This window comes from Coregonus lavaretus (assembly GCF_964263955.1).
Source record: "Coregonus lavaretus genome assembly, chromosome: 18".
In the NCBI taxonomy this organism is placed as follows: domain Eukaryota; kingdom Metazoa; phylum Chordata; class Actinopteri; order Salmoniformes; family Salmonidae; genus Coregonus; species Coregonus lavaretus.
Genome location: NC_140005.1, coordinates 38,895,141 through 38,910,779, shown reverse-complemented (window position 1 = coordinate 38,910,779; position 15,639 = coordinate 38,895,141). Strand labels below are relative to the sequence as shown.

The 15,639-nt window shown below is 43.2% G+C and overlaps 1 protein-coding gene across 1 annotated transcript in view; it reads left to right on the top strand.

Moving 5' to 3' along the window:
• Nucleotides 1–6: 6 nt before the first annotated feature.
• The window catches only part of LOC311145719 (uncharacterized protein), a 70,819-nt gene continuing 55,186 nt past the window's right edge, over nucleotides 7–15,639 (top strand). Inside the window, exons 1-3 of the mRNA XM_084182002.1 lie at nucleotides 7–206; nucleotides 5,580–5,649; nucleotides 8,684–8,800. Of these exons, the coding sequence (XP_084038128.1) occupies nucleotides 160–206; nucleotides 5,580–5,649; nucleotides 8,684–8,800 (234 nt within the window). The 5' untranslated portion in view covers nucleotides 7–159. The remainder of the gene's footprint in view (nucleotides 207–5,579; nucleotides 5,650–8,683; nucleotides 8,801–15,639) is intronic.

Genomic DNA, 15,639 nt, shown 5'->3' with positions numbered 1-15,639 from the left:
CGCACTGTCCGTTGAGCGTCGGGACGAAGCGGCTCTTTTTACTGTGAGAAATGTCTTGGTTGACGGATGGTGAATACACGTTTTCCCGTTTTAACGGGTGAATGTAATTATTAAGGGGAGTTTATATCATAACGAGTCGCCTTTACCAAGTGAGGAACTATGGCAAATGTGAAAGTCGCGATTCGAGTTCGCCCTCTCAACGCAAGGTAAATTCAGCCTATTTCTTTTATATTCTGAGTTCATTGTCAATAAAGTTGGACTATTAACTAGCTTTGCTTCATATGCAAGTGATTGGACAGATGATCTACTCTATGATCCTTTTATAATAGATGACAATAGTTGTGATTTCTTCTGCTGTTGTGTGTGTGTGGGTGTTGTCAGTGTTGCTACGCATGGGAATTGGACTGAATTGGGCAGCTCCAGCTCATTCGATCTCCTAGCCTACATTCTGATACAATGTAGGTAGCCTATATGCCCAAAAATGTACATGACTTATGTACTGTGCATACACCCTATGTCTCAGTTTGCAAGTTACTTCTTGAAAAGCCATGATACCCATGTACACTGTCAGAATAAAAACATATATTGGCTCCACTCACTCCATTACTATGCAATTACTAAAGTAGTAATCAATGTGCTACAGTAACAACACTATTGAAATTACAGTGTTAGAACAACAAATTAATATGCTGCCTTCTAGTGAATACATGTCCCTTAATTTTGTAATGTCGCTCAGTTGTATCACAACCTAATATGCAACATTTGTTGGTGAAACACTCATAGAAAAACTTTTGTCTATTTTACAGCTGCATTAAAAACACAATCTTGGGGTAGCTAGACTAGTGTAGTAAGCAGTGTGCATACACAAGCACCCCCTCTCTACCCACCTATTAGCCCAAATTACAATAGTATGTTGAGTTAAAGGTCCTTTGGGGTGCTTAAGGGGTGGGGTTGTAGAGTTAAGTCAAATTTAAGTTAACTGTATTTTGCCATTGCATTTCAATCAATCAATCAATTTTATTTTATATAGCCCTTCTTACATCAGCTAATATCTCGAAGTGCTGTACAGAAACCCAGCCTAAAACCCCAAACAGCTAGTAATGCAGGTGTAGAAGCACGGTGGCTAGGAAAAACTCCCTAGAAAGGCAAAACCTAGGAAGAAACCTAGAGAGGAACCAGGCTATGAGGGGTGGCCAGTCCTCTTCTGGCTGTGCCGGGTGGAGATTATAACAGAACCATGCCAAGATGTTCAAAAATGTTCATAAGTGACAAGCATGGTCAAATAATAATCAGGAATAAATCTCAGTTGGCTTTTCATAGCCGATCATTAGAGTTTAAAACAGCAGGTCTGGGACAGGTAGGGGTTCCATAACCGCAGGCAGAACAGTTTAAACTGGAATAGCAGCAAGGCCAGGCGGACTGGGGACAGCAAGGAGTCACCACGGCCGGTAGTCCCGACGTATGGTCCTAGGGCTCAGGTCTCTCAGTTGGCTTTTCATAGCCGATCATTAAAGAGTTGAAAACAGCAGGTCTGGGACAGGTAGGGGTTTCGTAGCCGCAGGCAGAACAGTTGAAACTGGAATAGCAGCAAGGCCAGGCGGACTGGGGACAGCAAGGTGTCATCATGCCCGGTAGTCCTGACGTATGGTCCTAGGGCTCAGGTTCTCAGAGAGAAAGAGAGAACGAGAGAATTAGAGAGAGCATACTTAAATTCACACAGGACACTGGATAAGACAGGAGAAGTACTCCAGGTATAACCAACTAACCCCAGCCCCCCGACACATAAACTACTGCAGCATAAATACTGGAGGCTGAGACAGGAGCGGTCCGGAGACACTGTGGCCCCATCCGAAGAAACCCCCGGACAGGGCCAAACAGGAAGGATATAACCCCACCCACTCCGCCAAAGCACAGCCCCCGCACCACTAGAGGGATATCCCCAACCACCAACTTACAATCCTGAGACAAGGCCGAGTATAGCCCACAGAGGTCTCCACCACAGCACAAACCAAGGGGGGGGGGGGCGCCAACCCAGACAGGAAGATCACGTCAGTAACTCAACCCACTCAAGTGACGCACCCCTCCCAGGGACGGCATGAAAGAGCACCAGCAAGCCAGTGACTCAGCCCCTGCAACAGGGTTAGAGGCAGAGAACCCCAGTGGAGAGGGGAACCGGCCCGGCAGAGACAGCAAGGGCTGTTCGTTGCTCCAGCCTTTCCGTTCACCTTCACACTCCTGGGCCAGACTACACTCAATCATATGACCTACTGAAGAGATAAGTCTTCAGTAAAGACTTAAAGGTTGAGACCGAGTCTGCGTCTCTCACATGGGTAGGCAGACTGTTCCATAAAAATGGAGATCTATAGGAGAAAGCCCTGCCTCCCGCTGTTTGCTTAGAAATTCTAGGGACAATTAGGAGGCCTGCGTCTTGTGACCGTAGCGTACGTATTGGTATGTACGGCAGGACCAACTCGGAAAGATAGGTAGGAGCAAGCCCATGTAACGCTTTATAGGTTAACAGTAAAACCTTGAAATCAGCCCTTGCCTTAACAGGAAGCCAGTGTAGGGAAGCTAGCACTGGAGTAATATGATCAAATTTCTTGGTTCTAGTCAGGATTCTAGCAGCCGTATTTAGCACTAACTGAAGTTTATTTAGTGCTTTATCCGGGTAGCCGGAAAATAGAGCATTGCAGTAGTCTAATCTAGAAGTAACAAATGCATGGATTAATTTTTCTGCATCATTTTTGGACAGAAAATTTCTGATTTTTGCAATGTTACGTAGATGGAAAAAAGCTGTCCTTGAAACAGTCTTGATATGTTCGTCAAAAGAGAGATCAGGGTCAAGAGTAACGCCTAGGTCCTTCACAGTTTTATTTGAGACGACTTTACAACCATCAAGATGAATTGTCAGATTTAACAGAAGATCTCTTTGTTTCTTGGGACCTAGAACAAGCATCTCTGTTTTGTCCGAGTTTAAAAGTAAAAAGTTTTCAGCCATCCACTTCCTTATGTCTGAAACACAGGCTTCTAGCGAGGGCAATTTTGGGGCTTCACCATGCTTCATTGAAATGTACAGCTGTGTGTCATCCGCATAGCAGTGAAAGTTAACATTATGTTTTCGAATAACATCCCCAAGAGGTAAAATATATAGTGAAAACAATAGTGGTCCTAAAACGGAACCTTGAGGAACACCGAAATGTACAGTTGATTTGTCGGAGGACAGACCATTCACAGAGACAAACTGATATCTTTCCGACAGGTAGGATCTAAACCAGGCCAGAACTTGTCCGTGTAGACCAATTTGGGTTTCCAGTCTCTCCAAAAGAATGTGGTGATCGATGGTGTCAAAGGCAGCACTAAGGTCTAGTAGCACGAGGACAGATGCAGAGCCTCGGTCTGACGCCATTAAAAGGTCATTTACCACCTTCACAAGTGCAGTCTCAGTGCTATGATGGGGTCTAAAACCAGACTGAAGCATTTCGTATACATTGTTTGTCTTCAGAAAGGCAGTGAGTTGCTGCGCAACAGCTTTTTCTAAAATTTTTGAGAGGAATGGAAGATTCGATATAGGCCGATAGTTTTTTATATTTTCCGGGTCAAGGTTTGGCTTTTTCAAGAGAGGCTTTATCACTGCCACTTTTAGTGAGTTTGGTACACATCCGGTGGATAGAGAGCTGTTTATTATGTTCAACATAGGAGGGCCAAGCACAGGAAGCATTTGGCCAAGTAATATATGCCTAGCTATAAAGCATTTTTTTAATGTCTTTGCCTGAACATCATTGGTTGTTTTAAATCCTTTCCTTGTGCTTTGCATTACAAGATGGGACTTTATAGCTAACGTTCACTGTCATGCAAATACATGCTTCCTGGTTGTGTCTTTTACAGGGATTTGAGTTGTTGCTGGTATGTGTGTGTGTATGTGTGTGTTGTACAGTGTGTGTGTGTGTGTTTATATGTTAATGTCAAATGTTTTGCACTTCAGTACAGTTTAATGGTAGCTGTCATGCCATCATTCAGGCTTTGCACTGTGACACAGAGATAACAGAAGAACCCAAGCTGTTACATGTTTCTCAAAGGACCAATCGGCCCTCTACCTAATCTATCCTTTGTCTACTGACAGCCAATCCGACTCTTTCCAATTGGCTACAGTATGCTGTGAAGCCTTTGGAGAGTGATAGAGAGAGAGGGAAAGAGAGAGACAGACAAAGAAAGAAAGAGAGAGAGAAGAGAGCACTAGCTACTACATGTTCTACAATGTGTCAATCCATTTGAGAAATAGGCCTATATCTATTTCAGTTTGTGTCAAAACAGAGGAGGCCTCATTTTGTTTTCCATCTCCTTCCTCCTCCTTCCACTCACGCTGGTAGAACCCCAGTTAGAAGCCGTCTCTCTGAGGTTGTCGTGGTTTTGGGTTGGGCAGCTGGGGTTGGCAAAATGAATCCCACGTGGTGGAGCATGTGCTTATTACAACTTACAACAGAGTTCCTGGTCTGATTTCTCTACCACACGACACACACACACCCAGACCAAGGACAGAGAAGTTATTAGTACTATTGCAGCGTTCCCTCATTGTTGCAATCCCCCATTATCGCTCAAGGAGTTTTAAACTCATTCAGCGCTACTCTACTAGAGCCTCAGATTTCATTCTGTTGCATCAGATGTGTCCAGAGACAGCAGCTGGAGCACACACATCTGTCCTTGCTCCACACACACACACACACACACACACACACACACACACAAACAGATGCTGGAGAGAGAGAGACACACACATGGGCTTTTGTCCCAGGAATGGCTCAAGCTTCCTCACCCGAGGGACTCTTTGCAGGGCCCGTTTTGGACTGTTTTCTTTTGCATAAGAACTGGTCAGTATTGAGATTCACACAACTCTGATTCAGGGATTTTCTGGATTGTCTTTCACATCATGTAATAGTCTCATGTCACTAGTCTCAAGTAACAGTTCATTATATTTGCTAGATTTGCCTGCAATCCCGCCTTCTTTTTAAAAGTCACAGAAATGAAGTACATAAAACAGACTGATCATCTGGCATTTGAAAATATGGTACAGATGAAACGATGGCCCTATTGTCTCTGTAACAACCATTAATTATAATAATGCTAGGTCTCATGTAGCCAACCTGTCCAGCTGTGTGACGTGGATAGGTCAGAAGAACCGATGAATGAATGACATGGTCTGTCACCTTATTTGTTCTTGTCATTGCCTCTGATATTCAGTTAATATATAATAATAGTATGTCATTTAGCAGACACTTTTATCCAAAGCGACTGACTGTCATGTGTGCATACATTTTACGTACGGGTGGTCCCAGGAATTGAACCCACTATCCTGTCGTTGCAAGTGCCATGCTCTACTAACAGCTAGAGAGGACCACCAGTTTATGGTCATGTCTGTCCACCATGACTTCCCCTCTTCCTTCGCATCTGTTACCCATCTCCCCAACATGCCCCCTGACTGGGCACTAATAATGTGTAGTTAATGTGGGCAAATGCATGTTTCTACGTGAAACTATAAAAATGAAAGTATGCTAACACAACGTCTGTTTCTCTGTCTTCCACAGGGAAGGTGTGGATGGAGGGAAGCTTGCTGTGCAGGTGGAGGACAAGTTGGTTAGGATAAAGAATACTAAGGTGAGTCCAATACTGCCTTTTTACCCAGCATGTAACTGCACAAGTGAATAAATAATAAAAAATAATATGCCATTTAGCAGACGCTTTTATCCAAAGCGACTTACAGTCATGCGTGCATACATCTTTACGTATGGGTGGTCCCGGGGATCGAACCCACTACCTTGGCGTTACAAGCGCCGTGCTCTACCAGCTGAGCTACAGAGGACCACAATGAATCTGATACACACAGAAAAAATGGTTCTAAATAATACCAGATAGGGGTTATTTGGCTTGTAACCATAGCGGAACCATTTTTGGGGCTATATAGAACCACTTCTTTAAGGTTCAATCAAGAACCATGCTCATAAGGTTCTAAATGGAACCTGTATGATGCTATAAATAACAATTTCCTAAGGTTCTATAAAGAACCAAAAAAAAAGTTATTTATACTGTAGCGGAAAAGGGTTCCGCTATGGTTACAAACATTTTTGGGGCTATATAGAACAATTTTTTATGGTTCTTTTTATGGTTATTTTATGGTTCTCAATCTGAAAGGTTCTTTGTAGATCCTTTTGAAAAACCATACAGGGTGTTTTATTCTGGTCAGCCATATTATATTGTTAAAATTCCATAGGTGTTAGTATTGTGTAATTGACTAGTTAAAATGAGCTACCTCTGGAACAGCTGGTGTCCCTGACCGATTTAATCAACTGTTCTCATTTGACACAAGGCCATACAAGACACCATCACTGGCCATAGTCAAATAGAATGGCATAACACAACACATTAGATAAACTGGAATGACACTCTCACTCACAGTTGCACAAAACGAGCTGTGAACAAACTACAACCCAAAATATTCTAATGAGCTACCTCCCTTACATTTTAATTATCACTAAAAGAGCAAAGAACCCTTTTGTAAACTGTAAAAAAAAAACATTGAAGAGCTCAAAGGGGCTCTTTGAGTCATTATGGTCCCACATAGAACCATCACTCTTCCCAAAAGAACCCTTGAGGAACCCTCATTTATTAGTGTGTACTGTACAGTTGAATCTGATACTGTATGTTATTGATGTGATATTCCCACATTATATTGCTCTGTGATATTGGCAAATACTGTATATCTGTCAATCAACATCAGAGCTGAGGCAGCGATCTTGACATACTGTTTATGTGTGTAGGGCAGGTTGAGGGCAGCAGGCTCCTAGGAGATGGGGGCATCCAGAGGGTATCTGTCTCTCACACGCAGGATGTTTACACTCAGGACTGGGCCCTTTGCTGTCTGATTCCAATATTATTCATAATGATTGTGCAGAGCAGAGCATACTCTCCCTCACACACACTCCCTCACACACACTCCCTCACACACACTCCGAGACACTTAGAGGGAGGGACTGTCACACACAGGGCCCACAGGCACGCACATAGACACAACAGAGCACACACACAAACACACACACGCACACACACACACACACGTAGAACACCCACACAAACACACACATGTAAAGGGATCCTCCCACAGACACCACGACACGCATACACACACTCCAATAGGACACTCAAGCCTCTGCTATTCGGTGGCTGATGACAAGTTGTGAACCCAAGTTACAACCCTCATACCTTCGTTAGAGCAAGTGGTTTAAAACTGACTCCGTAGCATGACTGAGTATCTGTGACAGTTTAGCTTCCCCCCCACAATATAATTATTGCCTCCCAGATCCAGAAATTAGGAGGAACCTGATTTATTACTCCCTCTTAGTGACTCAAAATCAAGTTTATTAAGTGTGAATGTTCAGCTTTACAATATTATAAATAAAATTTAGTTCTCACCGGTTGCTCAGTGCTGGAGATGTTTACGGCAGAGGTTAGAAAAGGGAGAGGATATGTGTTTTAGAAATGATGTGACAGAGACGAGCCACATATGGCGTCCTGCTGTTATAGAGCAGCTTGGAGCAGACTGGAGCAGGGTCCCATGGGAATCATTATTTTAGGCAAGCGGGGTCCCATGGAAATAATTATATTAGGCAAGCGGGACAGTTTGGATTAAGATGGAGAAAGTGAGGGATAGAGAAAAGAGGGGAAGAGGGAGAGGAGAATAACTGAAAAGGGATGGGAGAGAGGGCAGGGGAGGACAGAAGAATGAAGGAAGAGGAGACTGAGAAATGGAGATAGAGGGATGGAGAGAGTAATGACCACAGAGATGAGCTCACACACCATATCTAAGCCTGTGTGCTATATGGTCCAAGCTCCAAAAACACACGTTCACTCTCAGATCAGCCAACCTAAGCAGGCCTATTGTTCAGTATCATAACAATGGTGCATGGTTGAAGGAGCAGCTTTTAACTGCAGTCAATTGGCTGTGAGGAATGAATACCTACGTTTTAGTGTGGCCTAATGCTACTGTTAGAAACATTATTGATGATTGACTAGATTAACGGCCACTCGTATGTGCCCTGCTCAACCTGATCCCCTTAAACTGAGAGTGTATTCTAAAACATTGAAGGATGGTGATGTCAGCTTTAAAACATGGAAACAACAATAAATCCATGTTAAGGAAGAGGTTAGACAGTATCATGGTGAAAATACATGAGGTCGACGGTTAATAAGGTCTCGTACACTGTTTGTGAAATGATGCTCAGTGGCTGTAAACTAATGTTGTCCAGAGCAACAGCTCAACAGTTCTGTCCGGGCATGTAGATACATGCTCTCCTTCAGTTGCCCCCTTCATGGCATGGCCCTTAGTCAACAGTCAACACCAGGGCAGTCAGTCCTATTACTCTAATGCTGACACTGTAGCTGATTAAGTGGTTGTCTCTAGTAGTAAAACAAGGTAACACAGGGTCTCTTGTCTGGGCTGTAACCCTGTAACCTCAGTCCCATAAAGCATAAGCTTCAGCAACACATTCTTTTGATGACCTAATTGAATGTGCAGCAAAACATGCAGATATATCAGTACAGCTCAAACCATACAAGAAATTTGTCTCTGAGAGTCTCTTAACTGACTGACGGTCTGTCTCTCTGTCTCTCTGTCTGTGCCCCTCTCTCCCCCTAGCTGGATGGACGTCAGGACGGACATGGAGACTCCAGGGAGAAGGTGCTGGAGTTTGGTTTTGACTACTGCTACTGGTCTGTGGCCCCAGAGGAACCACACTACGCCTCACAGGAGGAGGTAAGAAGGAGTCCTGCATGTTGTATTTGGTTTGATTTGAGCTGTTTCTGTACCGGGTTTCGTGCCGGTTGAGTGGCGGCATCGGGCATGTGCGTGCCAGGCAGCCTTGGGGGTGTTTGCAGGGGTGGGTGTCAGTAAGCACGAAATGGAAGAACATTTTTCCAAATGGAGTGAAAGGGAAAGGTACTATCTGTACTTGTCCAATGAAATGTTTTGCTACGGTCACAGTGTGCCCTAAGGAATACCACCCTGGCATTTGCGTGTGAGGCAGCCAGGGGACGTTGGGCAGGATTGGGCATGGGGAATCATAACCTGGACTGAAGGAAATAATACTGTCTTTGGAAAGAAACAAAACAAGACTAAACGTCTTGGATATGGATATTGGCTCCATCTGTGGGCCTCAGATTCCCTTTTATGTCTTTGTGATTGGCTGATTAACCTTTTCACGCGTGAGTTCCAAATATCTTGAACCGTTGCCCTGTTGCGTGAGTTTTTTCATGCGCGTTAATTATTTCCAAACAAGTTTTATTTTTTAACAACGTTTGAATTGAGGTGTGTTCCGCCTCCTCGTTAATTCACATAGAAGTAACCCATTTCACTGTTGAGGAAAATGTATGTTTGAGGCTTTACTGAGTTGGACAAACTTCTCTCTTCAATGAGAGCCCAAGCACTTCCCTAGTGTTTCCCCAGATCAAGTATGAAGACATTACGCATCTCTAGTCAGAACAGGCCTTGCACAAACGTTTTCCCCCAGCACTTTTTCTGGCTGGCGCCCGCATTGTCTTACAAATTGGACTTTGGACATGTGTGCATTCCTATCAAAGTAAGTGGCTTATTTTCTGTATATCGTGTTGTCGTTTTCTGCTGTAGCACACCGTATGAATGTATGGATCATAATGTATTTACTGTTTTATTCACGTTTTCAAGTACTGGTGACAAATCATGCAATCCGTTTCTTGCATAGATTGTAATGGACACAAATGATGTGTGTAAAATACTTTTTTGAATGTTGTACTGATTATGATGAGCTAATGCTAATCTATTTGCCGGCCATGTGTGGCGCCATGTTTGTTGACATTATACAATGCATTCTGGTTGTCACGTAAGCGTCTGTCAGAGCAAATATGTTATAACAAGGGATAGATCACCAGACAGACTTATGGTGCTTTCAAGACAACTGTCTTACTAGGTAAAATCATGACGTCAATGATCTTCAGGTCGGAAAGTCGGCGCTCTAGAAAGAGGCCAGAGTTCCCGAGTTGGAATTCCGAGTTGGATGACCGTTTTAAAAAAAATGCCCCAGTCGGAGCTCGTTTTTCCCCGAGTTGTCAGTTGTCTTGAACGCACTGAAGTCGGAATTCTGAGATTTCCGAGTTCCCAGTTATTTTGAATGCGGCATCAGATTGTAACTTTGGTACCTCAGGGTTGCCAGCTCAGACCCCCTTTCCAGAGGTTTTATTTTTATTTAGCGTATACACTTCTCTTCTGTTTGCCCCCCATTTATTGATAAATCCCCCATCATAGTAATATTTCCTGCATCATATCCCCCTACGATACCTTCCCCCATTTCTACCCCCATGGACTTGAAAACCCCCCACAAACCCCTCTAAAATGGTTTCATCCCTGTTTAGCTTTCGCGTTACGGATAGGCAGTAGGCTTGTATTTAGTGTGATGATCTGTGAGGTGAAAACATTTTATTTGCTTTGTGATTTGTCAAGAACGGTTAACGACTTGTCAAGTCATGTGCTCCGGTTCTAGTATACACTGTAACAAGTACATCAACGATTTGTAATATGCTGAAAAGTGGCAAAAACTAAGTTCATATTTTTCAGGCAATGAGTGCAGCCATCTTTGACTTTGTTTATTTGCGTTTTATAGTGAATGGCATTCTGGGATTAGGGAGTTTTTGCCAAGTCAAACATTAACAAACATGGCTGCCGTCATAAAGAATTTAGCTGCTTTTAGCTTAGCTGACACGCATTTCTTTTCTAAACAACATTACATTAGTCTCTTGTGCTCACCAGAGATGTGGTACATTGTAAACTGGTCTAGCTGTTAGGTCGCTAACTTATGTTGTGTTTTTTTGTCAGCGCAACCTGTTATTTAGACTGGTTTATTTTACATTTACATTTTAGTCATTTAGCAGGCGCTCTTATCCAGTGCGACTTACAGTTAGTGAGTGCATACAATATTTTTATTTTTATTTTTTCATACTGTTTATGGAATGAGTTTGGCTGTGGATGAGTTGCGTGTGATGCTTGGATGATGAAGTTCGCATTTATCTTTTACAATAAAAGGTAAAATTGAGGACTTTATTTTCCATCAGTACAGAAAATATTTTGATGCTGTTCAGACAACAATGCTGTTTAGACGCGTTTGTTGCGTCATACGTTCTGTTGCTACTGTTCCAATCACATATTTGAGATCGTACGCTGCAGGGACCACTCAACAAGGATCACAAATACGTGATCATACGCGTCAAAGGGTTAAATCTGTTTGTGTTTCTCTGATTGGTGGGTGCTACCATTTTCCTGGTACTGATGGGGGGAGGGGCCAGAATAAGACACACCCCCTTAAACCATTGTGTCATGTTAGACCTTCATTTATAGAACTCAGACTTGATGAATGCTGCATTGTCTTGTTGCTCTGATTCCCGGCTGGTTTATTTACAAACAAACATTTCCATCAAGGACAAGCTATGCAAGCAATGTTGCATTTGGTGTTGAAGACAAGTACCATGACATGGGAAAAGCCTTGGACCACCCTGGCTTAGTCTAGATCCAATGATTTTGTTCTGGTCTCTGTCTGTGAAGACTGGGCAGTTCCTCACTCTCTGCCTCTCTTCTCCTCCCCTGAGAAGTGTCTTTGTGTGTGTGTGAGTGGAAGAGCTGTGATGGCGTGCTCTCTCTCTCTCTCTCTCTCTCTCTCTCTCTCTCTCTCTCTCTCTCTCTCTCTCTCTCTCTCTCTCTCTCTCTCTCTCTCTCTCTCTCAATTCAATTCAATTCAAGGGGCTTTATTGACATGGGAAACATATGTTTACATTGCCAAAGAAAGTGAAATGGATAAACAAAAGTTAAATAAACAATAGAAAGTGAACAGTAAATACTACACTCACACAAGTTCCAAAATAATAGAGACATTTCAAATGTCATATTATGTCTATATACAGTCTCTCTCTCTCTCTCTCTCTCTCTCTCTCTCTCTCTCTCTCTCTCTGTCTCTCTCTCTCTCTCTCTCTCTCTCTCTCTCTCTCTCTCTCTCTCTCTCTCTCTCTTTCTCTATTGCCCCATTCTCTCCATCTCTGAGTTGTGCCCAGTCAGAGGGTGCTGGTGGGGTGGCCCTGCCACTACATTCCTCTGGTGACCCATGGTGGGCGAGGAGGAGGGGCAACAGGGGCATGACATAGAGATACAATATAGTGTTGTTAGTGTGTGTGTTTTCTCTTCAATTCTTTGGAGCTGGGTCACTGGATCACAATCTGACCTCATTCTGAGGCCTTTACGTGTGTGGCTGTTCCACACAAACTCTGACACAGTGACACCAGAGCTGGCATTTACTGTTGCTAGGTCTACCCTTCTCTCTAGGGTCTGTCCCAAAGAATGTAGAATATACACTATTTACAGTGCTGTATGTTGACAACATTTGAATACAGTATTGAATAAAACTACTTGTGTAAGGTGACCTGAGGCTAACACTAAGGACTGGTCGTAAGGGCAGATAACGAAAAGTCTGTGTTGTTTGTGCAGTTTCAGAACACTTAGTTCCCTCAGCAGTTCATACTTTCCCCAGACTTTCACACGCAGACATACTTATTCAAAAAATAATCTAGTTTGGTTTTCTCCCCTTATTAGTACCACTCATGTAATAGACCTACTTATCATTTCAACAGTCTTTAATTCCATTTAAAAAGTCTCACTATTTTAGATAAGCGTCAGATTTTTTCCTCTCACTGGTGCTAAACACTATATTAAAGTCACAATTTAGTCTTCGGTTTTTCTCAAGCACCATGTCAGAGCGCTGTCCTCCTGGCTTAACTTCCTGTTGAGCCCTGAGGGACTGAGTCAATCTGAGACCCATGGAGGGAGGGAGGGGGGAGGGGAAACTCAAACCTAACTCCTGCTCCTCCTCTCTCTACCCGACCACACCCCTCTGAGACTGGCCAGTGCAACCCCCCATTCCCACCACCCCAAGCTGCTAGAGCTCTGCTGTGTTGCTCTGTACTGTCTGGATGTGCTGTATATGCCACAGAATTAAACAGAACACATACAATGGGGTCCGAAATGATTGACACCTTTGACAAAGATGAGCAATAATGACTGTATAAAATAAATAATTCAAGTACTGAGCTATATTGTATGCATATTTCTTTCTCTCAAAAATGCAGGGGTCAAAATGATTGACACCGCTAAATATTCTTATAAATAAAGTAGTCAGAAGTTTAGTATTTGTTCCCATATTCCTAGCACGCAATGATCTTTGACCCCTCTGTAACTTTTTCACTCATCCTTATTCACGATTCATTCAGGATTATCCATAATCATGGTAGGATCCACATTAATGTAGAAGTGTTTAGAAACATATTCTATTCATATTTACAATAAAAGTTACCCCAGTATGACACAATACATTATTTACCATTAATTTCTATTGGGCACAAAATAATCTGAAACACAACCAAAATGAACTCCAAATACATCCAACAAGTTTGTAGAGTCGCAAGCTTGATGTAGTCATTGCATGGTAGGAATATGGGACCAAATACTAAACTTTTGACGACTTTATTTAATAGAATCTTTAGGGGTGTCAATCATTTTGACCCCTACCTTTTTGAGAAAAAAAAGTATTACTTGTTATGGTATATGCTTCAGTGACAGTGAGTTGGTGGAGTGTCCTCCAGAGGGGATTTGACTGTATACTGTACACTCTAGTCAGAAAGAAGGAGTGAAGTGGAGAGGGAGAAGAGAAAGAGAGGGGAAGGTGAGAGGAGGGAGAGAGAGACAGGGAAAAAAGAGAAAGAATGAGAGATCCTAGGTATTCACTACGGAGTTAGGCCTTGGAACAGAGCTGAAGAAGAGATATAATCCTTAATGGAACCCAGCTGTTGAAGTAGTGGTGAACTAGAGAGAGAAGGGCCCTATTTATTTAAGCACTCCTTTTGTAAGTGTTAGATGTGTATACTTACTGCGTAATATATTCTCTTCTATGTTTAATTAACATGGGACATTTAACTAAAACTCTTTGAAGGACTGGGACATTTAAATAGATGGAAAACGGAAATAGCTGAGAACTGAAAATCATCTGGAGCACAGAGAGAGGAGGGTGGAAGAGGGAGAGAGAGCGGGGGGAGGGGGGATGAGAGAGAGAGAGGGAGAGCAAGACAGAGAGAGGGGGAGAAAAAAGGGAGAGAGAGACAAAGAGAGAGAGAGAAGAAGGGGGAAGGGGGAAGGGGGAGGGGGGGGGGTATTGGGGTAGAGAGAGAGTGAGGGGGGAGGGGGGATGAGAGAGAGAGAGGGAGAGCAAGACAGAGAGAGTGGGATAAAAAAGGGAGAGAGAGACAAAGAGAGAGAGAGAGAGAGAGAGAAGGGGGAAGGGGGAGGGGGGGTGGGTATTGGGGTAGAGAGAGAGTGAGGGGGGAGAGAATGAGGGAGGGAGAGCAAAAACACCCCAGTCCAAGTTCCAAGCTGACTTCATTTGGTAATAAAATCCAGCATTGGGCTCCAGATTCAGATCCTGTCCAATGACGTCTTTTGGGCTGAAATCTAACTGTGAAAAAATGACTTAGGAGCAGCTGTGAGTTTGACAGACGAGAAATGGAGGGCTGCAGCGGTTCTGTCGACCCCCTGCCCATTCCCCTCCTCCACCTCTGGAATTCTCTCTCTCTCTCTCTCTCTCTCTCTCTCTCTCTCTCTCTCTCTCTCTCTCTCTCTCTCTCTCTCTCTCTCTCTCTCAGTCCATGCTGTGTTCGTGACTTGATTATGCTCTTGGTATTTCTAGTTCTGTGTGTTAGTAGTGCTATAGGAAGAAGAATAGCTGCTCTGTGCTTCACAGGGATTGGTGTGCATTTTCCTCTCACACTGTATTCCACACCAGTGAGCTTTAATCCACTTTACTGATGACTGGTCAAAGGAACCATGACTCCCACACATCTTTGATCTTGTTATGGAAGACTATTAGGCTAGGTATGGAACTCACAAGCCACAAAGACATCTATAGTTTGGTCTTGCTTAATCGCTTATAAAATCCTGATTAAAAAAAAGTTTAGAGCACCTGTGATGGACTAAAAAGTATTCTAATTTTCAATATGTAGCACACAGTGTTGCTGCCCATATCTCTGCATACTAGCAGTTCTCTTGACCAGTGATGGTGATAGCAGACCTGCTATTCAGGGGGACAGTCCAGTACAGAGAGTACACATGTACACTACCACATCAGAATAAACCCCTATACTGGACCCATATGGAGAGTATAGCAGATGAGGCAGCCAGCCCTTACAAAAAAAACACATGAATAAATCACAATGTTGAAAGAACACGTGTAAACAAATCACAGACATACTGTATGTGTTTTCCCAATATTGTGCTTTTGGTAAAAAATCTCCAATTTGGACTCCAGACCAAAGGACACATTTCCACCGGTCTAATGTCCATTGCTCGTGTTTCTTGGCCCAAGCAAGTCTCTTCTTATTATTGGTGTCCTTTAGTAGTGATTTCTTTGCAGCAATTCGACCATGAAGGCCTAATTCACACAGTCTCCTCTGAACAGTTGGTGTTGAGATGTGTCTGTTACTTGAACTCTGTGAAGCACTTATTTGGGCTGCAATTTCTGAGGCTGGTAACTC